General features: G+C 38.4%; 1 protein-coding gene and 2 non-coding genes across 4 annotated transcripts in view; 1 reads left to right on the plus strand and 2 right to left on the minus strand.

The window, feature by feature from the left end:
- Nucleotides 1–27,392, minus strand: part of Gfrl (Glial cell line-derived neurotrophic family receptor-like) — a 1,341,875-nt gene that overhangs the window by 797,198 nt on the left and 517,285 nt on the right. For both annotated transcript variants that reach the window (XM_069836786.1, XM_069836785.1), the window contains exon 2: nt 14,050–14,172. In XM_069836786.1, coding sequence (XP_069692887.1) covers nt 14,050–14,172 — 123 coding nt within the window. The remainder of the gene's footprint in view (nt 1–14,049; nt 14,173–27,392) is intronic.
- Nucleotides 26,109–26,182, minus strand: TRNAS-GCU (transfer RNA serine (anticodon GCU)). The gene has a single exon. It is a non-coding gene; the product is annotated as a tRNA-Ser (tRNA).
- TRNAS-ACU (transfer RNA serine (anticodon ACU)) lies at nt 26,258–26,331 on the plus strand. The gene has a single exon. It is a non-coding gene; the product is annotated as a tRNA-Ser (tRNA).

The raw sequence follows: 27,392 nt of genomic DNA on the forward strand, positions 1-27,392 counted from the left end.
ACGATAGTGGCGACAACAGCGCTCAGCGGTCATGTAACATGAGACGCGTAGTATATTTTCATTGCAGCAATACCTTAGTCACTAACCGTCCTACTTCAGGCTTTTGGTATATGTAAGCTGGACATAAGCTTACCCAATAACAAATTTGCGTCCTGATGACAAACAGATTAAGACGAAATGATTATCATCAGTTCTTTTTCTGTCAGTCTGAAGGAACCACCAGGATGTACAATTATTCCTATAATGGAGCTTCCCTTTAACTAATTGGCTGATACAGATTCTCCATTACTGTCTGTCTATAACACAGCAGGCTTCTGCTTTAGCAATCACTATTATTTCTAAATCAGCCAAAGAAGTTCTAAAAATATCAAATTTTTCTTCTTGAAATTAAACGTGAAAAATGACACCAAGTGTATAGCGGTCTCGCTCCAAGTACGCTCCCCCTTCCCAGGGGAACAGCACGTAAAGCTGGAAAAACGGGTTCGAGTCCCGGTGTCGGAGAGAATTTTTTCCGTTCTACAGATTCTTTAAAATATGGAAACGCAGAATTTCTGCACTGAACCTCCATATGTACTTCGGTACATCATAGTAATATGATAAAGCGTAAGTAATCACTTTGTGGTTCAAGACAGCGCGATGTTCCGTCGGACCCCGGCCACTTAGTCACTTGTAATGAGTGCACCTTTGTACTTGAGGTTGGACATTGTGTCTACTGTCACATACTGTGACACGGTAGGCCTACACGTGGGTAGGCCAACAAAGGGGAACACAGTAGATAGAACTTAAAATGAGAGGTATTCAATCCGGCATCGGAGCTTGAATCCGGTGTGGCTTAGTGGATAAAGCGCCATACGTAAAGCTGGAAACCCAGGTTCGAGTCCCGATGCCGGAAACAATTTTTCTCCGTACTACCGATTCTTCATCATATGGAAACGCAAAGTTACTGCACCGAAACTACATAATATGTACTTTAGTAACATAGTAATAGGAACTTAACTTGCCACAAATCTCACAGAACTGTTTTTCGTTTCTTGCACAGCTTCCTTCCGCCGGACCTAAGCCTTGATCCTCGGGTTGATGGTAAATTTATGTACCCCAGATGCGAACCCACGACTGAACTGGGACTAAGGTTGAAGCAGAAAGCCACAAGTTGTGGCGTGCAGCGAGCAACTTTGAATGACCCACCAACATACCTTGCCCTCCGGCAGTCGGACGGCGAAAAATGTGAGGACGCAAGTTTGGACCGTGCGGTAAACGAAAAGTGCTTTGCTAACAACTTAACTTGTTTTGCCACCTTTGTATAGAATGCCCGAAATACCCCATCTCTATTTCGACGGAAAATAATTTCCCTTCAAACTTTTACATTGCCACGCGACCACATCGCGGTGCTATTTGGGAGTTGTAATTTCCTCTGACATAGGGTTGGATGGCTAGCTCTAAATTTCGGTTCAGTGAAACTTCACTTTCATAAAATAAACAACCAACAGTTGGCTGTCTGCCTCAGGAAACCGACTTCAACCGTCGAGCAGTCTTTTCCTTTCGTCTAAGGAAAAACTTAGATTTGACAAGACTACCTTTGAAATTATTTCATATTCCCTATTTTGGAAGTAAATATCGCCTACAATTGAAAGAGTAGGAATAAGTTGACCACTTACTTGGCTGTGTGGAATATTAAACCTGGAGACACAACGATAGACAGGAAAACACATATACACATGCTCTGGAAGGAACGCCGAATTATTGGTTTTTATTTCATAATCAAAACACACTAAAACTATACATCAACTATAGTTTGAAGTTTTCCTTTCAGAGTTTTGTATCAGTAGAGTGATTTGACAAATTTTGACGGATGATAAGCAAATCTTACGGTAAGGGAACTCGAGTAATACTCGTGTAAACGGAACTACGTATGTCTACATCTCATTGAGAACATTCCAAGTTTTACAAGTCCGAAGCCATACAGCAGAGCAGGTAGAGCGAAATAAAAATGGAGAGCGTGCTACTTGTCCTAGGATTTTGCCAATCTTTGTAAACATGTTATTTGTGTGCACTGGTCTTGTGACAAGGAAATTTTATCAATTCGAAACTAATTAAATTACTATATTTTTCGGATGCAGAGGTAGAGAGAAAAGAAGGCATTTATTATTCGTGCCAAAGCTTTAAAACATTTTGACGTTGAACATGCATGTTTTGTGGAATCTTCCTCTTATACTCCGCGTTTGTTTTTACCTTGCATGAATTCAGACGCAGCAGTCATTAAGGTGGGAAGCTCCTTCACTAATAACATTTTTGGTGTTGAGAGTCTCTTTCGCACCAAAGCATAACCTTAGGGAGATGAGCTTTCTCCCCTTATTCCCCGCTTCGTAAAATGTATATGTGTGATAATCCAATTGACGGGAAAACATCAAACAATTTTGAGTACATTGTTTGATGGAACAAAATATAAAAAAACAAACCTCTGACGTACCTTTGTGCACAAAGACGGGATTTATCCCTTTCATTACACAAAATGATAATAAAAATAATAGCGCAATGGTATAGCATAGCCTGCGGGTAAATAGCCTTTTCAAAGGAAAAAGAGTCACCTACAAACAGCTCTGGCTCCTTCCAGTAAGCACAGTTAAAAAAGAATAGAATTTACTGCCATATTACGCAACAACCAAATAATTGAAGAGTGTCGGTTTTCAAAGACAAATGTTGGATGCATACGCCATTAGCGGTGTAGCCATATTACTTAATATGCAAAATGAAACATGTTGGTAAACGAAACAAATTCTCTTAGAAACATCCACATGATTTACTGCAACAACCGCTTACTCAAGTGTTGTTATTAAAGAAATGAACAGAAAACGAAAAAGGCCGACTTCAAAATTTTTACGATTCAAAGAGATCACAATGTTTCAAGTATAACAGCAATAATAAAAATAAAAATAACAACAATAGTAATTATTACTATTACTAATTTGAACATTGCTAATTACATAATATTAAATTAAAGAGAATAAAATAAATATAATTGTGCCAAATCAAGGGACCAGCGATTTGCAGCTAGGTTCTTCGCTATTTCGTTTAGAATTGCAGCATTATCAAAGCATACGCTTATTTATTCACAATAAATTTTGTAATTAGATATGAACGTGACATACGGAAGAAGAAATTAGACTAGTCCGAGGAGACTGAAATGGACAGTGGACAGTTTCTTCTTATTCATTATCTAATTATAGAATTATTGAACTTTATGTCTTACAAAAAAAACACAATTTTCAAAAGAGTGCTCAATTTCAAGCCCACAAGAAAGATAATAAATACCGCTTGCGAAAACTCTAACGGTAAAATGGAATGGTGATTTGAAAATACTATCATGCTACTAACATTGATAACGGAGTTAAGGTGAATAGCCAGCAGTAAGAGACGACTTTATCTAAAGAACGACGTTGTTTTTTTTTAGTTACAAACTCAGGCATGAAGTGATGTGTTATGATGTGGACCCGACCGTGGGACAAGAATAATTGTTGTATCCAGCAGAATGTGTGCTAAGAAAGTGTCACAGTAAACAGCTCTGCAGACGAAGAACTGCATTCTGTACAACACAGTCTATATTTCAGAGATACTGTTCGTAACATTTAAATCGTAAAAGAGAGAGGTTTGGAGATAATAATAATAATAATAATAATAATAATAATAATAATAATAATAATAATAATAATAATAATAATAATAATAATAATAATAATATCTCAATATTATTTCCTCTCAGAAAGCGATCTATCATCACTACTGGTTACTGGTAATCAACATTACGCGAAGATTACGACACTTCCAGTTTCATTTTACAACTTCAAAACATCCTCTTCAAGAGCCGCGTTGGCAGCTCAGTTAATGGGTCGAACACTCGCTTACGATGACTGCGAAATTCCGTGAAGGCGGAATCGTAATTCTGGTGGACAGAGAAGTGATTCCTCAGGACATTTCTTTGGGTTCTATAGTTTCTCCACCATTCCACTGCCGGTCTTCATTTAAATATTTATCACCACCTTTAAAATAGCATTATCCAAAATTGTACCGGCGTGATTTGGTATTGTAACCGAAGTGTAAGTGACGTAGTGCGCTCTCGGGAGGAGGTGAAGGACACTGTAGTGCGACTCCATCGGAATAGTAAACATGTGCAAACTTACTCCGCATTGTCTACACGAACGGCACCTTTCGGACTAGAAACATCGTCCCTACAATAGGAGCGCTAAGGCACAATAAGTCCACTAGAACCTGCAGATGTAGCATTCGGGCCCCTTCTCCGTAACAAGAGAAAAATTTCCTCTATAAAAACATACCTAACTCATTGGACAGAAAATCCATGAATTTCGAATGGCTGTGAGAGTCATTGACAGGTTGCTTAGTGCACCCGAGCGGCCTGCGTGCTCTTCCCTAAAGGGGCAATAATAGATAGACAGGTCGCTTCCAGTTATGGTAGAGCCAACGGATGTTCCGCCGAATCCTCTTCCGAAGTTTCATAGTTTCTCAATAAATCATTAATGCTCACCTTATACATTTATTCTTCCCTAGAACAACTCAATGAAGTCCCACGGCGAATCATAAAATCATAATTTCTGAGTCCAAACCAATGAAATGTGAGATTGTTTCGAGAGTATATATATTCAGCTTTACTTCGTTTCTGTTTACCACATTGGGAAATTTTTGACTGAAGATGAACGAAATCATGTCGACATATTAAAGGAGTAACATTAATTTAGGCTACGTTACAGCAATTTTTAAGGTGAAGCAATATGTAAATTACTGAGTTATGAACGATAAACTAACCTATTCTGAATAATATTCCATTTCAAAGAGACAAATGATACGAATGGATAAAGCGCTTTTATTATCGGGTGGAACGAAGTATAATCATTTGCACACGACCTCCAGGCTTATTGTACAGTAGTGGCAAAAAAACCGGACCGACGGAATAATCGAAGTCCCCGAAATGAGTCACTGCGCATGCCACGCCCTCATTCACAAGACAGCGAGTAATCTATTGAAATTATTGTAGTTTCGACTGCTGACGTAGCCCATTTCGAAAGCCATTAGAAAATAAGCTAGTAAAATTCATGTTCTGGGAATAATAAGTTAATTAAGTACCTGAGCCAGTCAATGAAGACGAAAACAGTAACCAGCTGCGTGGCTGCTGTTCAACTGCACAGGTGGTTTTGGGTCCAAGGAATATGCACCGACGCTCTGGAGAGAACAAGGCTCTGAAATCAGCTGCAAGGGTCGGTCCGGTTTTTTTTTTGCCACTGCTGTACATGCTGATCACATCAATTGGGAGAAATGAGGTGAGTGTGTTGTAAGACAGTGGTAGGCAGCATTGTAGTTTTTAATGAATTAAAACACCAACATCGGCTTAGGTATCCAGTCCCGCCCGAGGCATCTGCGAGTTTGCTTATTGGTCCATGGTCGTACGCCATGAGGCTCAATCTTATGATAGTCGTCATGGAGAGTTTTGACGGAATAAAATTTGTAATGTTAGATGAAACGGGAGTATTCCGATAAAATTCACGTCTTCCGACATTTTCATTGCAGTTAACATTTGTCATTATCGCGTGCTATTTTGTCTGTTCTTGAGAAGTGACGTGAAATGATGGCTTTACATTTAACATGAGGTCTGGATTATTCTTATAGAATTGCTCATCACACCTTAGAGCCGTAATTTTCGAGGTCTGTCAAACTTTGGTGACCAAAATGTCAGTACAAGTTACTATTTCAATACTGTGTAGAAGAAAACTTTTACATTATTACAAAATGCTTGAGGCTTGTCAGAATTCAATGTGAATAATTTGGTATATTACGATTTGCGAGTTTTCATCTGCAATGTGAGTTGTTGATATCAATAGCATGTTAAATTATAAAGATGGTCGTGAAACGCTTAATTGCTAAGGGTACAGCAAGAGGGATGATTAAAAAGAATAGGATAATACATTGGGAGGTTTGAAAACTACTGGCACGTAATTATCATCACTGTCTACTGAGCATTTGATAATATTCTTAACATTATAGGAGGAATTATTGAGTACTTAAGGACAATTGGGATACTTAAGGTTATTTGACAATTTCGAGTTGTGCATTTACATTAAAATATTAAAGATACTGAAAATAATTTCGTGAAAATTATCATGTAACACTCAATGCGACGCAACTGTTACTGCATCATGTTCCTCAAGTGACTAAGAAACCACTGACGAACGAAATATGATGAAACGCATAAAAGTCATTTAACATCAGGCTAGAACTGTGTGTTTTCCATATGAATTTTCGTAATTTTACCACCAATCCATGACGTTTCCATAGATATCAAGTAACGAGACAAACCCTGCTTGATTAGTAGGGACGGGCTGCTCTTCTTTGCAGCCGTCCCAATTGCACATGCTAAGGTGAAGGGTAATAAATGATTCAAGTCACGGATGTCGTAGCCGTGGCGGGGTCGATATCCGTTTTGATATCGCATGACACACCGCCCCGCACCTCCACAGCAAGACTGCGGCTCACCTATGTTCTGGAGTATCCTGGCCAGAATGCTCCAAGATTCGGAAATACTTGCTTAAGATCTGGGATTGCATTTCACAGGGGATGGAGAGTTAATTTTCTTCTTCACAACTCCATCACTAAGGGGGCGTGAGTAGCCTAAATAACAGTAAGAAACGCTTAGTGGATAACCCTCAATTAACAAGAGAACTGCAGTCAGAATACCAAATATTAAATCTCAAGTTTAGAAATATAAAAGAGGTAGTCCAATTGAATTGATTTTGGGAGAGAACTGAAAATGTCTTAAAGATGTAGGTCCTACAAGCTTCACCGAGTCCTAAAAAGCCCTCAGTGAGAATATAGCCCTAACTGAGTTTTCTGCCTCTCAGAAAAAAAAATAATTTCAGTAGTTCTGTGACGTTCGCAACATAAAATGTCTTGCTTACATTGCCACCTGGTTCTTTGAAGTCTCTTCTTTCACGTATTGTTTTTCTTCTATCTTTCGGCTTCGCACTTTGCTGTCTGAGCTAGATGGAGATTTTCTGCAGTCTTCGTCATAGCCTCGGTGGCGCAAAGTGTTGCGTTGCGTCGTTCCGCTGTTAGCCAATTACCGTTTTTACGGATGCAAAATTCTGTACTCATTTAATGCACCTCAATTTATAGTAGAGTATTGAGATACTGTCCTTCTGCTAAGATGCATACCTTATATCGTTCAAAAATGTTGGCAGCAAAACGGCGGAATTCTTGTTCTGTGATGTTGGTACTTGCTGTGCGAATATTTCCTTCCATATATTTTGGCGCATGTGAATTTTTCTTAAACAATAAACAGAAATCAGGATTGAAAGCGGGTGAGCGAGCTGGCCACAATCCTCAACTAACAACACGATCATCGAGGATTGTGCTAATTTCACAATAAGCTACTAAATATCAATTTCAAAATTAACAGATTTCTGACATTTTAAGCTTCAGATTATAAATCAATGTATGAAATAGGCTGTAAGATAACATGTTTCCCACATTGGCAAATAATTTCTTTTCAGGGTGAGCTTACAGAAAATTGTGTTTGAACTGGATGAAAGTATTTGTGGATCAGTATTGGCTACGTGCACAGGATTAATAAGACAGACATGAGAAAGGGGAAAATAAATTTTAGACATTTGGTAGCTAGCAGCCGATGTTCACTGTTGTTCGCTGCATAACAGTTTTGAATATCGACATTTTTAATATCCCAGTTACAGCCAGAACTCAGTGGGTTTAACATGACGCCGGTCGTGCCACAAAGAACAAGCATATTTCTACTTGTCCTAGCCCACGATCCTGTTTAAATTTAACGTTTCCCTTCCCATCGATATCATTAGTACATTTGTCAACGTTTTGCTAACGGTACTTCATTTTCAGGCGTTTATAGCAACTGCTAGAATAATAAAATGCGTTAATAATTGTTATATGAGCGGCAGTCAAATGAAAACGGGTCACCATGCGCATATCTCACTACGGGCAAGTTGGTACCACTGCAATTTGATTGCTGAACTGACATCTGGTGGCGAATGGCGAAAACACATTTATGTTCTCTGCTTAAGCACTTCGTTTATTGTGCTAGAAGTGAGATAAAGATACGTGTGTTTGTCCAGCATCATTAATGGAGGCTGGTACAGAAGAACAGCGAGATGTAGTGCCATTTTTGACTGATGAAGGAGGAGGACAAAAAAATCCATCGTCGTATATCTGCTGTTTACGGCGAACACTGCATGTCATGTTCGCGTATACTGGAATGGCACAAGAGATTCCGAAAGGGACGCGTGTCACTGCAAGACGATGCTCGCCCAGGACAGACTCATCGTGCCATCACTCCTGCTGTTATTGCCGAGGTTGATGGTCTTATACGAGGAAATCGACGGATCACTGTGGAAGAACTTCGTCGTTTGGTGGGAATAAGTTACGGTTCCGAACACGTCATTGCGGCGAAGGGCCTGCATTACCGAAAAATCTGCGCGCAATGGTTTCCACATCACTTGACGGAGGAACGAAAGCAAGCAACGGCTGCTTCACTGGGTCACTTGCATTTCTGTCCTTTGCCGTCACTGGAGACGAATCGCGGTGTCACCATTTTCAACCGGAGAGCAAACGGCAGAGCCAACAATGGAAACACATGGATTCTCCCCACCGAAAAACTCAAAGCAATAAACGTAAGTTCCGGTAAAGTCATGTTGACATCATCCTTCGATTCTAGGCGTCATCTGCTTGTTGAATGTATCGAGCATGGGGCCAAAATCAATGCACAGCGTTATGAAGAAACTTTACAGAAACTGAGACCCGCCATTAAGTCAAAACGCCCTGGAATGTTATCGAACGGCGTTATCTTCTTCTTGACATTGTCCGCCCAAATACTGCCAAATCTGTGAGGAATACGATTCAGAGATTTTGTTGGGAAACGCTTCAACATCCCCCGTACAGCCCAGATCTCTCCCCATGCGATTTTCACATTTTTGGAGAGTTGAAGAAAGATATTCGTGAGTTTCGTTTTGCATCGGACGAAAACGTTTGTGACTGTGTAAAGAACTGGTTCGGTAGACAGGCCACAATCTTTTTTAACAATGGGATTGATCGTCTTGTCTCGCAGTGGGATAAATGAATAAACAGTTTTGGATATTACTTTTAAGGTAATAAATGTTCTATTAAATTTTTTGGCATCTGACCTGTTTTCATTTCACATCTCCTCATAGTTACTGTACATCCAATACTGTCTTACGTTTGCTCTCTTTATTATGTTCAGCTGTAAGTACCTCGATAAGATGGTTACTTTACATAGCACCTTGAACCCTTTAACAGATGGAAAATGGAAAACCTAAGAGCTGCATAAAGACAATACAGTTGAAGCAATTAACATCGTTTTAGATCTCCAAAGGGTAATTTCGTCGTTTACTGTGAGTCCATATTTTACTTAAATTAATCTTTTTATATACGGAATGTATTCATGAAATAATTGTAATTTCAATAATATTTTCGAACGCCATTGTGTACAACTGTCAGCAAAAACTGTTAATTTATATGCAACATTTTCGCAAACGGCTTCAAAATATAACAATTAGAAGAACGTAAACAGTGCACAATTACATCACACCAAAGAACTTTATCATAACACATATGCCGTTGATATTTTCAATTCTAACATCTCCATTTCCTTCTCGTCTGATATCAGCAATATCTATTGCTCTGAGTGTAAAATATTTAAGCGCTTTTGTCCCCATCGCTGCTGTACTGACTGTTATGAAAGCAGAAGAAGGCCTTAACCACATCGTATCAAAATTATGGGAAACGGGTCGTTTATTTTTAATATACAGCGATGAGAACGTCTTTAATAAAGTGCCACACAATTTATGGAAAGATGTTTGTCACGCGCCACGCTCTCTGTGGGAGACAATATATGCCCCTCCGCAAGAAGCAAGGGGGCCCTTTCTCACTTTTATACACCCTTCCTCGTGTGTTAAAAGCCACAGGGAAATTAAGTTGTCAGACCTGACACAATTTCAGCTCTTTCATTGCCCATGCTAGGAATTCACACATACTGTGTATTTATCTCCGTTACTAATCTTGGGTTCACACAGATTAGAACTGCGGTACCGCACTTAACGGTCAATAGTTCACGATCGCTGCTCCAGCTCCAGAAATAGGCTATAGTTTTGTTGTTACTAGGTTTCCAAACCCAATGCTGAAATTGGAAGTACTTAGCGTTCCAGAACTGATTTCAAATTAGTTGTTTAATGACACTGTATGAGTTCCGAGGTTATCTACCGTCGGTAAAATTGGTGTTATTCTAGCGAGACGAGAGAGAGATGTTGCAATCAAATTATCTAACATTCGCCTTGCAGCTGGGCTCTCGAAAAACTCAACCAGATAGTTACCCAAGGCCCGATAGCAGCATAGGATCTTGAATCCCACCCCTTCTCCTAAGTCACGGAAACAGGATACGTTGTAAAATTGTGTCTTAAGCCTTAAAACAACCACCGAATTCCTATAAACAACTTCCATCTGTGAGAAATGTTGTAACACAATGATGCAATAGCGCAGATCAACTAATAATTACGTGTTACTGGAAACTGAAAAATGAGCGATTTAAAAGCGTCAGAAATCGTCTATTCCACAATGCGGTTGAAATATCCGCACAAAGAACCGAACCGTGGGATTTTAACCCACCAAAATCTCAAATCATTGTGCTAAATCTCTGACAACGTTTCCATACTAATTTAGAAACACGGAGAGGTCAGCCTCAAGTACTCTATTACTAGACAACACAACACAAATAAAGACAATGTTCTAGTTACAGGAATAATCTTTGGACTACACGAACACATTTTAAACAATACTAAAATCTAATGGTGAATTGCGAGTTATACAACTATTAAAATGAGTCACTATGTAGCCCATTGGTTAATGTGAAGTAATTAAGTTGGCTGCGATTTACTCTCTAAATTTTAGTCACAGCAACATGTCAGACGTGTGAGCCAAATCTTACCCCCAGCGTTAATTCATTAATCAGTTTGAACCATACTAATAGTCCCAAACCTTTCTACTCGAGTGACGTCGAATTTAAAATGGGACGGCATCATGTGAAAATTTAAAAGTTACTTCCCTAGACCCGAAAACTCAATAAGCACACATTGGGTTTCCAGGAACATGGTACGCGATCGATTTGCACGCAGATCGGAGACCTGGAGAAGCTTGAAACGTTTGGCCAAAGAATAGGAAATGCATCCTATTACTAGAACTTCAGATAGGCCTACACTCCTTCAGGATGATGACATGTGCAACCAAGTACTCCACTTATGGTCTTTAGGTATCCGAACGGAAGTGTAAATGCTTCTGTATCATTCGTAAAAATTTATGTTTAGGAATGTGCCAGTCTCACCTAGTGCAACTTGACTGCCGGAAGTGGAAATAGAACCAGCTTAGGAAAGTTGGAGAGACAATAATGATACACGGTAGTGCGATCAGCCCACTAAGGACCAAGGCCGACTAGCTAGCTGCTGACCTCACGTCCATTCCCTCAGCAGAGGTGAACTATCATCCAACTATAACGGGGAGTATCGTGCGGTCGGCACTATGCTACCCCAGTAGTTACAGCTGTCTTTCCAAACAGGATTTTGTTATCCATCGTAGCTCCCCAAATCCATCACGAAGCTAGGTGGGCACCGATCCCATACACTGCCCGTAATTTCTTGAGCAAATTCCATGAGCACTCGAACCAGCGTGTTTAGAAAGTAAAGTCCTTCAAAGTTCCTGTTCGAGAAAATTTCGTGAGGACTCGAACCAGCACGTTTAGAAAGTATAGGCCTTCAAATTTCCTGTTCGAGAAAATTTCGTGAGGACTCGAACCAGCGAGTTTAGAAAGTATAGTCCTTCAAATGTTATGTTCGAAGAGATCTGGATGTTAGTCCTCATAGTATCTTTTGTAACAAAATCTGGACACTGCAAATAATATTTCTAACTATCTTTCACACTAGTCTACAAGAAACGAATACTTCAAAAGCTTTCTCTTCCATATTGCATCCTTGATTTGGCATCATTAAATCTGAGTGTAAACAGCAATACGTCACATTATAATTTTTATGTGAATTACAGCGCTGCCTCTTAATGCGCAGTGAAGGGGACTGAGGCAGACGCAAGCACACTAGCATTTAATAAATAATCTCTATGTGTATCAAGTCAGCAACAGCTATCTAAATAATGCAAGCACTTGTGAAAAATAGAATTGGTCGCGTTGTTTATTTTTAACGCTATGTACCAAAGGTATGGCTCTCTCAATGTCTCAGACGGTATCACTAAATGACATATTATAACTGATAGTTTGGAATTGTCACAAATGTTAGAAAATTTGAGATTTGACACAGCAAAATCAAACCTCATGTGTTTTTTATTGTTAATTAATTAATTTAATTACTTATTCATTTACTTTCTTATTTGTTTATTTACTTATTTACTTGATTTATTTTACTGACACACATTATCTGCTGCATAACATATGAATAATAGTAATACAGAAAGCAATGTAATATAGTAAAAAATAATAATACAATAGCAGTAAGTGTAAAATGTAGATAGGCCTAAGTTTAGTTACATGAATTCTAAGAGTTAAGCACTTAAACTTTAGTGTTAAAGAATACAATTTTGATCAAGCGGATGATTAAAATAATGAACAAACATTAATATATGGTATTAGAATTAAAAATAGATTCCAAATAATTATATTTTAATAAATATTACATTCTAGAGACAAAATCAGTCTTGTTGTCAATCGACTTTTGAAAGCAGTCAATGTCTGACAGCCACTAGGTACGAGACTACGGGGCAGTAGGAAATTCCAATGAGACGGTGAATGATGAAGTAGGCTATTATTATGAGGTATACTCAATGTTCAAAGACAGTATGTGTGTCAATAAATATACTCAATGTGCCGGTGATCTGATATCCAGTATTTAAGTTATGGTTGGAACATAAATACACAACACGAGACGACAGATAACTTGGAATTCAGGTGCGCAGAATTTGAAATAGAAGAGAAATGCACTTTAAAGCTGCGCGGGCCTTGAGTCGAAGTCAACACAACGATTCGAAAAAAGGTGAAATATGTCGTATCGTCGGGCATTACAGCACACATATTTTCTACACATATTATTAACGCGTTGTAATTTGTTGGAGAGTTCGGTGCTTAAGTCAGTGAACGACGCGTCACAATAGTCAAAGTGCGGCATTACGAGAGTTTGAACCTGTGTTTGTTTCTGTGGCGCGGGAAAGAAATGCTTGAACCGATTTAGCGAGTGAATAGGTGAGCAGATTTTCTTGCAAGTGTGCTTTAGTTGGTAATTCCAACTAATGTTCAATTAACACGGTCGATATAGCTAGACGCCATGTTGTTCAACAACCAAGATATTATTTTCTATATAATTTGGACAGAATTTTCCTGTCAATCTGCTTCAAATGAAGCTTTAAATTCCTCCACAGTCTTAATAGTTTAAGATAATCGCGAAGCAGAGAGATCTGTCAGACTGACATCTCCGAAGGTGTTTGTTATAAACATGTTACATTTCTAGTTTGACAAAAGTTTTCATTAATAATTACTTTCCTAATGCAGAAATGTGGAGATTCACATAAAAAACTTCTACCAGAGGTGTGATTAATAACGTCATTATGCTTATCACTCGTTTGGTTACGCATTCCCCATTTTCATTAATACCAAAACCAATTTCATTTAACTGCACTGTCGATTTCTGCGCAGCTCGCAGCCATAGAAACTACTCACTATCTCTCGTGTAGTCCGGATTTGTGCCTCGCGCCTCGCACCTCGCACGCGTCGATTCAGAAAAACCAAGGTTTAAAAGTTGTTCAGTGACACATGTTCCCTCAAAACGGCAGAATGAGACTAAAGGCTATCGAATAATCGAATACCTGAATAGCTATAGGCCTACTGTATAGTCCACTTCACTGAATATTCAATGTTGACAATTCAGATAACAGTTCGTGCATCAGGCAGCTACTCACCTAGTTCGGAGCCACATACTCGGGGAATAATCTCCAATATGGCTGAGCAGGATGCATCCTCGAAGCACAGCTGTCTTGCGAGCAGGCAGTTGAGGATGGCTACAGCGGTTTTTACATTGGGACCTAGAAAAAGAGGATTTGGATGAGAAGAGGCCAACATGTAGGCCTACATTTTCATTATGGTTTATATTAAGAACATATTCAGCAGCTGGTCAAATGCGTTACACTCTAGATTTGTTTTATTCATGCACTGAAGTCAGAGTCCCTAACTACTCGAGACCCGTAATATGCACACTTCATACGTGGACATTTAAATCTCACTTCTAGCCCATTTGGCAGAAACTTCCTCTTAAATAATTAATTATTAAGACGGTATATTTATGTGGCTATTATTCTATTTCGCGTTCAACTGCAGAAATATTCCCCATCCGTGAAAGAGTTCACCGCTAGTATTTCAAAGTAAGCCCGCTGCAGAAATGTTCAATGTGCATGAAGGCTCAATAGGATCATGGTCCCAAAACTGAACGGATTAACGTAACCCACATAATTTGGTCCACAGAGTAGTGGTACAAAATTGTAAAATAACGAAAGCGAAAATTTTTCAGTAATTCAAGGACTTTAAATGATCCCAATATGAGTGAATACCTAATAACAGCCAAATTATGTGCGAACTTGTCAATATCAGTCTTCCTTATCGCAGGAAAAGGCAAAATGCCGGAGTTTCGTACGGCCATCGTCAAGTTACACGAGGTAAATACCGTATAAGATAAAGCAGACTAAAACAAAACATTTCGTACCACCTGAAATTGTATGGAAATGCGGAATCCGAGAAACAAACAAGAGGCATGAACGAAAATTGCATTCCAGACATGTCTTTCTGTTGTGATTGTCGTTTATCCAAAATTTTCTTCCATTATTGGTCATGACGGTAAATTATGTTCAAATTCATTAGTTCAATACATATATTAATACAGAGATGCTATGGGTTACTACTCGTATTTATAGACTTCTTATTAATAGCTTTTCCAGAAAATGCACATGTAGCTTGAACCACAAAATGCAGTAGATTTTTATACCACATGGATATTTAATTTTAAAATACTCTCATTTTAGTAAATATGTATTTTAAGCACTTTCATATTTTACGGGCTACATAAGATGTGTGTGGACCGTATAAATAATATGATGATTTCGTATTTTGGACTACCATCACAGACCATTTCCTTGAAAATTATTTCAACTACAAGAATTATACTTAGGACAACAAACAAGGGCGTTAAATTTTACATGAAAAATTTCCATTCAGAATATTACTTGAAGTGAAGTAAATCAATTACATAAAACATTTAGATTTACTTCCTTTCATAAGGAAACTCTTCGGGTTTGAACCAATGAACCTTTACGTAAGTACTGGGTTACCAAGGACAGGGAACTGTCGACTAGTGGTATGGCACAGTCGAATAGAATTACCAATAATGCTTCCATGAAGTGCCTTTTCACAAATTTTTACCGTAACTCCAGATTTTACTAAATCAAACGATAACTAATTTTATTTGGTAACAGCCCTTCAGAAGTGTTTTCAAATCGATACTGTGGCAATTTATTTATAATAAGAGACACTCTTTTGCCGCACTTCTTTGATATGCAGGCATTTTCCTCCAAATAGCATCATACATTCATTTCGCAGAATATATGCATCCTCATTGTAGCTGTGCCTCTTTTCTTATTTGTACTGAAGACCTAGTTTTAAAATGAAATCTATTGATGGTATTCCATTCAGTTACAGTACTAAGAAAATTCTGTCCAATATGTTCCGTGCATTGCCGCTGTACCATCATTGCGGAAATCATTAGGCCTACTTCCCGGGCCCGGAAGATATTATACATAAAAAATAGGCTATATATATTTTTTGAATAGAATAAAGCAAGCAATAGCTAGAATGTCCCAAGCGTACAGTGAAAGAGTGTGTGGCTACAGTGCTGGCCTTCCGTATAGCCGGCCCGGGTTCGATCCCTGGCCAGGTCGTGATGGAATTTGTGGTGACGAAACAGAAGTTGCAGAGAGTTTTTCTCGGGGTATTCCTGTTTCCTTCTATCATACCACCAACACTCTCCACTACCCCCTCATTTCATCTATCATCCGCAATAGTAAAAACAGGCTAGGTTCAAGTCCTGGAAGTAGTAGGCCTATAGGTTTCCGATGCTGGTAAAGGGAGCCCTGGGGCTCATCAGGTTTCTCGCATGAGGACGGAACTGGTTCTATCAGCGACTAAGACAGGATGGCCACCTGTCTGCATCGGATTCACGAATGCCACACAGGTTACGTGTTGGACTTGGACAATCACAATGGGCCAGACCGTGCCTAAGTGTACTTAAAAGCCAAGCCAAGTCGAGAAATCAATATAAGTGTAACAAATTTCCAGCATACTTGTCACGAGAGATTTCAACACTGTTAGAAAAGCAAATCTGCTGTCAAATTTAGAACTAGAGAGAATATTTTGTCAAGAACACTTTAAAAGATTTCAACATTGCATTTTTCAATCAGGCTTTCATATTTAATTAGACATTTCCCAGAAGAGTTATATGTATTGAAACAAATTCACATATCCGTGAGATATATAATCTTGCCTCAATTTGGAACCCTAGAACAGTTCAATAAGGACCACTGCCAGCTGTCTGATCTAGAATCAGCCACACAATACCGCAGCCCATTTGGCACATGAATACTACTAAGTTGTCGTAAACCGATAAAATGAGTATCTTGATTGAAATGACTTCACTCTTTCCTGTCATTATCGTTATCGTCATAATCATCACTATCCTATTCATTATTTTCGTCGTAGGAATAACAAATTTTGGTCTCTATAGAGATAATACGCAGAGTTCTTCCACGTTGCTTTATAATTCTTGATGGAAAGCAAGTACACCACAATATAAATTCTTACAATTGTAGCTTCTCGATCTCTTGTGAAAACTGAATAACCTTTGGATTGGAAAGTAAATTGATCTCGTTTTGTAGCAGAAATTTACTTATCAATGGACTTCAAAAGAATGAGCAGAAATAGACCAGAGAAGAAGGGCTTCACAAAAGAAGACATTCACGGGGGTCAGCACGACACAGGACATTCCTTCTATGCACCCGGTGTGCCGCCACAAAATGAAAATAGTAAAAAAGTGAGTCCACAAGAGTCAACGTACAGCGAACGCGGCACTAGCCTACATTCCCGGTAATTCCCCGTGGTTTAGATTAATATGAGTGTGCCACAAGTTGAAAACGCTGATTTAATTGGAAACGAACACCTCTATTATGTCAAGAAAAATGAAACAAAATATGTAGTATCCCAGAGATTACTGGGAACTTACTAATTTGAATACTGCGAAGAACAATCCGATTTTAAATAATAAAAAGAAATTTAACAATTTTATACATAGTACAAGTCATGTACGTTACGTTGTCATAATTTTGAACCAAATAAAGGATTTTAAATCAAAATTGATTAACTCCACGCGATTTTCATGCCTGTGAAAATGTTAACTGCTTTATAAATGAAGAGTCCACTGCAAGAATGATGGATGTCATTTGGAATACATTTTTCAGGAGAAGCAATTGAAAGTTAGAAATGCTTAGCGCTCAAAGCTTAACTGTGATTTTCCGATCATTACTGGACAATGACTATCAGTGTTAATGCCATATAACTCTATGACCATTCTGAATGTCTTCAGCTATGCATTGACAGTCTTGGTTCATTTTCGACAAGAAAGTGACATCCATCATTCTTGCACTGGACTCTTCAAATAGAAATACACAATTTCATACTATGCAGTACATAATAATTACATCACATTACCCTACTACTACTCATGCAGTTGGGTAAAAGAATGCAAGGACGACAAACACATGCTGTAACGTTAGTCGGAGGGAATATGTTCGTAATAATGTATTATTTACCTCAGTATATATGACGTGGAAAATAATCAATTCACATTTATTTTTTATCCTACTAGGTCCTATAGTCGGGACTGCGATATTTGAAACCCGAATTGGCAACAGTACACATTCGTGCTCTACGTGGGAAATGAAATCGTGGAAATATCTCTCACTCGTCGTCGAAGTTGCGCCTTAACCACACCGTGCATTACAGGCGCTATGTTCGGTTCAAGTTTGTCGAGTATGGCGAAGTTCGATATTTGCCGATGTTCGCTCTGCAGGAGGAGGCCTGTCGTATTTGTTCCGCCTTTTTTTTTTAAATATTCGCTCCGCTCAATTCCCACCCGTTCATGTTATAACCGCTTAAATATTTTAGCAGATATCTTTCAATTAGTTTTCATATTGAATAAGACGAATTTTGTAATTATTTTGGTCGCCTCTTTCATGCTCACTAGTGCATACACGGTTGGAAGAAGTCTCAACAGTTATTGCTGCCGACAAGTCATTTAGTGCACAATGTGGCTGAATTCTGATTTTGTTTGCACATATTTAGATGTACTTTACTTAGGAATTATTTAACATACCATAATGGAACTTTTACTGTATATTTCTAGGGATAAATTCTACAATTTGTAGCTAAAATTATAGATCAGTACGATTTAGATTTTTTATCTTAAAATTATTTTTACGAGAAATTAAGAAGATATTGTTTTACTCCTGCTAATGTTTATTTGATCAAATTTTAAGTGAAAATTTTCATAATAAGTGTGGTTTATCACAAAATATATATATAAAAAAATTGACTCGTATATCGAACGATATCTAAGAATACTCAACTATAGGACTATTAACACATTCTTGTTCATCTAACCAATGATTTACTGTAATTCACTTAATCAAAAGATATTATAATTCGGAAAATAATAAAATTTCTTCACTGATCCAACAAGTAAGACAGTCATTCTTGCAACAGTAACTCAACTCGCTTAACAAATAAGTAAATGAATTATTTAACCAATAATTGAGACAGGGAAATCAAAAACTCCCTAATTCCAATAAACCAAATTTTACAGGAGAGAGAAAAAACTTATCATCTGTCTTACTAACTTTAAATATTTTACATTTACCTATTAATGTTTTGTAAAATTACATTCTTTATGAAATTAAATACTTCAAAACCTAAAGTTTTACATTATCTTATGCTACAATTTGAAATAAACACTGCTGTAATAAGAGTTTTCTGACTTCCACAGTGTATGAATTAAGAAAAGTGAATAAATATGAGCCGTGTGAAGAAAAAAGATAAATATATCATAATTCCCTTACGAAACATTGGAATGTATGAGAAAATGGAAGTTTATTATTAAGATTAACATTGCCACAATTTTTAAAATTTCAAAGACATGAGACAGAAAATCACAAATTACCATAAAACACATAAAAATACACAAATAAAACCACAAACAATATTACAATGTTAACACAGTCTCATTCATGTTGCACATTCTGTATTTTCTCTCACTCTCATGTTCTTCCAGTGCATCTAGATTATTACTGTCCAAAAACAGAGTTTGATAATACATCCTACTTTCCTCAGAAATAAACCATTAAATTTTTCAAGTCCTTTCGCTTTATTCTTTCAATGGTAATGCTGAATTGTACTTTAGTTGACTGGGGAATGATGCATCTGTATTGGGTTTCCGGAAGTTAAATCGATTCCATATTGTGCCTTTCATAGTCTTACTTACATGGCTTTCGTAGATTTCTGTTAGATTCTGAATATCGTATCACTTTACTCAGCTGGTTGAGCGATAGTTTTGCCACCTACCGGGAAATTAAGCTTGGATTACAAGAACTCCCTTATTCCATGGAGTAAGTGGAGTTTTGACTTCCACGTGTTTTAAAACAGCCCACAGAATGCAGATGAATGTCGAAATTAGTGTATTCTTGCCTTCCACGCATACGGGACAAACTAAAAAGCACCATAACTCAATTTTGTAAAAAATTGGAGATAGTGGGTTTTTGATCTCCCTGTCTCAATTCTCAGACTAACAGTTGCACACTCTAGCTCCTGCAAACAAGAACTCATCCTCACGTCATTAATTGCATTATTGCTAACTCTCTCAACAAACGAAACTTAATGCCGCCCAAAGACAAAACTCTTTCATATCGTACAATCAGTAGAACGCCCTCGCTTGTCCAAGCAGAAACTCGTATTCATTCATTGAGCCACTTGGTCTTAATCGTTTAATTTTCCATTCCTTCTTCATTCACTCACTCAATAATTCGCCTATTCGTCAAGTAGTTGATCTATTCATCCATGTCCCACTGCGGAAGGAGTTAGGGGTCATCGACTCTGAGCGCTAAGTAATTAGGCGGCACTAGCGTCGCCGCGCCGGTTATTCTCAACAGCTTGAAGAGTGTGCAGCCGACTGTGATAAGACGTCAACATGTGTCTCCCATTCCCCCGCCCACCCCGACCCTAACCCGCGCCCTCTTTCAATTCGCTCATTCATCTTTTTCCATGTCACTTTCTTTTGATGGTGAATTTCAAGTAAGGGAACGATGGAATGCATGCAAGTTAAGGCAGTACAATCCTAAAACTTGTTCAGCTATCCACATATAGCCTAGTACGTGTTCGTTCAGGTTGTGTTCACACCGAATAGACTGACTTCACTTAAGGCCATCGTTGCATTGGCCAATTATTCCGAAAATTATACGGTCAGTAAAGATTGGTTTTAAGGCAAATATATTTTATAATAAATACATTTAAAATGTCCATAATGTACAAGTACAGGAATGTGGAGGCTGCAAGGAAAAACTCAATTTTGCCATCTTAGTCCTTCTCGATATGCAATAATAATAATAATAATAATAATAATAATAATAATAATAATAATAATAATAATAATAATAATATCATCATGATTGTACTGTGTTCTCTACATATAATCCCACCTTTTCTGATTATCGCCTCTCTACTTTAAAAATACATTAAAATAAATTATAATTTATTACTTTCGGTCTGTTTTGTCACACTGACTGTGATGTATAAATTACTAATACATTGAAAATATTTATTCTGTACTCATTTTCATCTGCAGAGACTAAACTTAAATCAAAGCACTGCCATTGAAGTTCACGCGTCTACACAAAGCGTGACAAAATTCAATTCCGCTAGGCAGACACTGTACACCAATGCTCGACAAAATTCGTTGGGTAATGACGTCATATGATACAAATGCTTGACATGAGAAAGGAAAGGATTACGGATAAATGAAGATACCTTCTTTGCGAGCAATGGCGGCCTGCCCACGTCATGGCAAGATAACGGTAAGTTTTGGTTTCTTGTGATTATCTCTTTTCCTTCATTTTTTATATTACATTAAATCTTAAATTAATTCTTTCCAAAAGCCACAATACCGTCCCCATGGGACGAGATCTTTGGGCCGTCCAAAAAAAGGTGGACCGAGAATGACTCATTGAGACCGTAACGGGCCTTGGGCCTTGTACTTATTTGGATGATGATGTCATTAATTCTTGACTGCTGAAGTTTAATCAACCCAACTATTAACGGTTGAAATCAGGAATAAGGCTTCAAGTGGCCAATCTTAGTTGAGCAATATGTTTTGAGTTGTTAGGCGAGTCTTTCTCGATTTCACAATATTCATTTTTTATTTTTAATATTGTTGGCATATATAACCTATATAGAATAAAAAATCCCTGCAATTTTGGCTTCAAATAGCCTAAGTTTTGGATATGCATTATTGGAAAATTTTTATAAATATGTCTATGTAATCATAACAAGTTCTTACACCGACCTTAAGGTGAGAGCCTCTGGATAAAGTGGCAACCTCCGCTTGCAGATTCTGCCTCACCTTCATTATGTCAACAATGAAGGATTTAAAAAAGAACTGAAATTTATTATTGTTCCTCAACAGGTTACTACACAAAATCGGTCCTTCTCTCGCTCGGTAAATTCGTATACACTCTGAACTATCACAATATTGAATATGAAGAGTCCACTGCAAGAATGATGGATGTCACTTTCTTGTCGAAAATGAACCAAGACTGTCAATACATAGCTTAAGACATATAGAATCTACATACAGAGTTATATGACATTAACACTGATAATCATTGTCCAGTAATGATCGGAAGATCACAGTTAAGCTTTGAGCGCTAAGCATTTCAAACTTTCAATTGCTTCTCCCGCAAAATGTATTCCAAATGACATCCATCATTCTTGCAGTGGACTCTTCATATATCATGCTAGTGCCAACCTTTCTAGGTATAGACCTATAGGCTACGACATTTAAACATTCCTTTATTATGTTATTGCTACGTACATACATTCGTACACTAGCACGAGAAGTCTAAGTTTGTATAAACTAAAACATACATTCTGAGACATCTCTAATCCGTTTACACTCCACTACATTTATCGGGAGAGATTGGAAAGAGGGCAAAGTGTAGTATTAATCTCGGCTATTTTAGGGTAGAATATTTCCAATTTCTAAGTAGGCCTATCTAAGGTAGCAGGCATTGCTTATTGTGACCTGACAATTTTCATTATATCGCTTTATGTTTAAAAGGTGATCTCCAATTATACCCTCAAGACAGAGAGTAGTTTCACATTTCCTTGTTGTTGTAACAATGTAATACTTTTCCCATTCCTCTTTAAAAGAACGTTAGCGCCGGTTAGCTTTGATGACATGTACCTGAGCAGTAGCCAGTGCACCACTGACGAAGTACTGTTTACTAATCGCCATGAGTAAGCAGTCAATCTGGACCGGAGTGCTCTGTTAGCTCTTATTTCGGGGCTGTGTTGTTATATCATACAAAACGCAGACGTCTGCTATACACAAATATGACTGTTAATGGTAAAATTTTTTATTTCGTTTCTGTCGGTGTCTATACCGCCTCATTGAAGATATAGCAGTCGTGAAACTGAATAATATAAGGTAATATCAACTATAAAATTACGGGAATGTTAAGGTAGATTAGGCATGGACGCACGGGCCCATTGTGCTACTTATAAATTTCTAGTGGACAAGAAATGGTTAATAAGTTTTGTTTGAAGCCGTCCGTTAAACTTTATTTTCGTGTCTCAAACAAACAGCACGGGCCGCCCAGTTTCCATCTCTATGTTAAGGATTGTATCGTCCTTCGAAGTTCAGTAGGATTCCGCAGAGCGTAATCCAAATCTCACCGGTGAGCAATCCGAATTCCACCGATGACGTCATTGATGCTCCACCGGTGTCGCACCGGTGCCATCAACTTGCAGAGGTGGTGGCAGTCCCAATCAGCCGCCATCAGTGAATCTGATTGGTTCTTGTATAGGGCGGGAATTAGCAGACGAATAACATCGTGCACTGTTGTGTCATGGCGGTGTGTTCTGCTTTAGTTCTGCTGTATTGTTTGTAATGAGCACAACGTAAAAACAATATGTTAATGGCTTATGAGCGAACATGTCAACTGACCCGTTATTACTACCGCTTCAAGAAATAAATTGTTTATGCTATCTTTTCTTTGAACGAGATAGGAGTAGGAAAATTTAGAAAAAATTTGCTAGCGTAGCACAGACAACAATTTGTACAGTCGCCATGACAGCCATTGATTATTCCAGCAGTTTTGTTCCTTATTTCGCTGCAACGTGACGTCATTGATGCCACCGGACCGGTGAGATTCGGAATACGCTGGTAGCTAGAACGGTGATAGGCCTACCCTGCGACCAGTGGAGTCAGTAACAGTAATCCGAAGTAACGCACAGGCTGTCAAATATTCTGGAAGGAATCTCGAGAGTTTGCAAAGTCTCGATGTGCTGCAATATGTCCTAGTTCCCGAGACGGCACACAGTGCAGATGATTCTGTGGACACCGTCCGGTATGCTGAACGTTAGTTATCCCAGTTGACGATCAAACTAACTACATTTGGCCTAAACACATTGCGGGCATGTTTTCTCAGAATTTTATTTCCTCACGTAATTTTCACCTCTTACATTAAACAAAATTGGACACTCCTTTTCCTTTCAAGAGCATTTCCACGAAGGTTCCAAGTATCGAAAAATGAATATTGGAAACCTATTCTAGAATGAAAAACGTCTATGATCTCTCTGACGACACGTAAGATGATATGGATTTGTTGTATGTAGAAATTATGGTGCAGAATATAATATGTAAGTTTACCTTTCGTGTAATTAATAAGTTAACTTCAATACGAAAATTTTAGGTCCAAAGTTTCGCAGTGATTTTTAGTAAGTTATTTTACGACGCTTTATCAACATCTTAGGTTATTTAGCGTCTGAATGAGATGAAGGTGGTAATGCCGGTGAAATGAGTCCGGGGTGCAGCACCGATAGTTACCCACCATTTGCTCATATTGGGTTGAGGGAAAACCCCGAAGAAACCTCAACCAGGCAACTTGCCCCGACCGGGAATCAATCCCGGGCCACCTGGCTTCGCGGTCAGACGTGCTAACCGTTACTCCACAGGTGTGGACCACACAGTGATCTCGGATTAATCAATGTCAGGCTGCTAGCATTAGAACTGGCATACAACGGTACAAAATAAGCTACAAAATTGCATATAATTACTGAAATTGTACGAGATACGTATATATGTATCAGGGGCGAATGCTAGTCACGAAAGTTAGGCTTGCTCTTTTATTCATAGGGGAAGATGGGAGTTTATAATAATTCATAATTAATAAAAATAATCAGACCCACATAAATAATTTATTTTATAATTATGAAATCATTATGAGTCATGGCCCACACCAGTGGAGTAACGGTTAGCGCCTCTAGCCGCGAAACCAGGTGGCCCGGGTTCGATTCCCGATCGGGGAAAGTTACCTGGTTGAGGTTTTTCCCGGGGTTTTCCCTCAACTCAATATGAGCAAATGCTGGGTAACTTTCGGTGTTGGACCCCGGAATCATTTCACCGGCATTATCACCATCACCTCATTCAGACGATAAATAACCTGAGATGTTGATAAAGCGTCGTAAAATAACCTACTAAAAGAAAATTATGAGTCATGGATCATATTCTCTTATCAGATGTAGAAGTTCGATATAATATAACAAACATGGCCAACAGAACAGTTTATTTAGTTTTTTCGACTCTGCCAACCAATGCATATTGTTGTATTGAGCTGCACTGAACGAGCGCACATATTCCCTATGTCTGTCTTCTCTTGAATAGTCCTTCGGGAAAATGGATTTAATAATAAGGTTTCAATAACACACAATTCCGAACTCATTGCAATACTTCAAATTAATGTTTAAGAATTAATAATACATGCATTCCGCTCATACAATTACATTGCACTCGCAAATCACAGCACATTCCCGCTGTCAATACTGCTCTGTGTAACGTTAAATAGTAGTTGGTGTAGCTCTCGGACCAGAGCTTCAAACAATACATAACAGAAGCATGTGCGCCTAGGACGGACTAAGGAGGAAGGCACTTGCGCGCGCATCATATTCTCGCTGTTTCTACGTCTTTCCTGTAGCTCCGAGAAACGAGCAAGCGTTGCGATACTTGCGGTATGCAACCTGCGGATGGTGTTACGCCTAAGCCTATACAATATTCCAAAAATCAAAATAAATTTTAATGTACGTAATCCAATTTTCAGAAATACACATTCTACGAAAATATTGGGGTTGCGCAGCAAGCATAGCATGCCCTGAGAAATCGCCCCTGATATGTATACAGAGTGAATATTAAATGTCGTCTTCGAAGACCAGAGTGTGATAGACCTTATAGAGGGTATTATGGCGACGAAATGCGAGATAGGAACCGTCATGGTATTATTAGTAAGGCTGAAGAAAAGTAATGATATCAGGCTAAAAAAGTAAATAATTTCTATAGACTATACATTGTTTACAAAATGCGTCGCGATGTCGGGTGTCTCTACTGTTTGTAAGGAGCAGATAGAGTAAACATTCGACTCTCCTTAATAGTAGACCTGCTTGCGTGACGTGAGGTTGTATCAGAATGCCGAAACAAAAACCCAACAAAGAACAGATTATAATGATAGAATGAATTCAGAACAACTGGAAACTGTACAAATCTGGCTTTCAGGTAGTAGCTCCCTGTAAAGCAGGTTTGAATAATTTCAAGGAAAAATTGTTCCGGAGCCGGGTATCGATCCCGGGACCTTTCGCTTAGCGCGCGAACGCTCTACCGACTGAGCTACCCCAGGAACTATACACGACACCGTCAGCTCATTTGAGATATGTGGATAAAAAAGGAAAAATTGTGACGGTGTCGTGTATAGTTCCTGGGGTAGCTCAGTCGGTAGAGCGTTCGCGCACTAAGCGAAAGGTCCCGGGATCGATACCCGGCTCCGGAACAATTTTTCCCTGAAATTATTCAAACTGGAAACTGTGTTTGACTTAATTGATAATGATATTTTTTGGAAATTTAATATTTGTTCCCAGTTAATTAATTTGAAACACATGTAATCTTGCAAACGCAAATTCTATTATGTGTCCATTCATACGGAGCGGACTGTACAAGCAGCCGCTACCGTAACCAGTCGCGCGTGCACACAAGCACTTTGTTAACACAGAGCTCTACGTACGATGCAGCGTAGCCTATAACTAATATTTTTTTCAGCAATTATGATTAGTTATGGAGATATTAGAGGCAATACCTAGAAGTCAAATGTTGTCACACTTATTTTGATCCCTGGCGCATAGCGATTGGAGTTAACTATCAAAACCACAACAACGATGTAATATGTGCGACATGTACTACCTGTCCCTGAAATGGTCGGATTTCTTAGTTTCAGCGCAAGAACTGCGAAGAAAATGACTGTGTCTGGTTTGTTTTCAAGTACTGAACTGTGAGTTCTCTGTGCAGTGTCCAAGTTCAGACTGGTGCTACAATTCGTATCTGTTTGTGAAGTAAGATAGGGCCTAAGTGAACTAAATCCTAGCAAACCTCTGTGCGCGATGCTTTTAATGACAAAAGTGCAATTTGGAAGTGCGGGATGTTCGACGAGAACATGTGGGAGTTACAATCTGAGCTCAAACCCGTGCATACGGAAGCGTTTCCCACGGAAATAATACTTGCCCCATTAGACATTTAGGGAAAATTGCGAGATAGAGTAAGGGTTCCTGTCTCATTTAGGCATGTTTTGATGTGGTCTATTACGCCCTGGTCTTCGAAGACTGCATTTGGTATTCACCCTGCATATGCACGTACGTATTTATACGTACATAACCTATATATGTATATATAGCTGTTATTACTATTAAAAATTGTATTAGTACATGAACTCTAGATGTTATTTATATCTAGTTTTCTAGATATATCGCAGTTCTCACATAGTTTACTCCTCTATTTTTCGGCCGAATTTGAGGGGAAATTACACGAGTAAATACGGTAATACTTTAACTGGCATTTAAC

Source organism: Periplaneta americana, chromosome 10, assembly GCF_040183065.1.
Source record: "Periplaneta americana isolate PAMFEO1 chromosome 10, P.americana_PAMFEO1_priV1, whole genome shotgun sequence".
Taxonomy (NCBI): Eukaryota; Metazoa; Arthropoda; class Insecta; order Blattodea; family Blattidae; genus Periplaneta; species Periplaneta americana.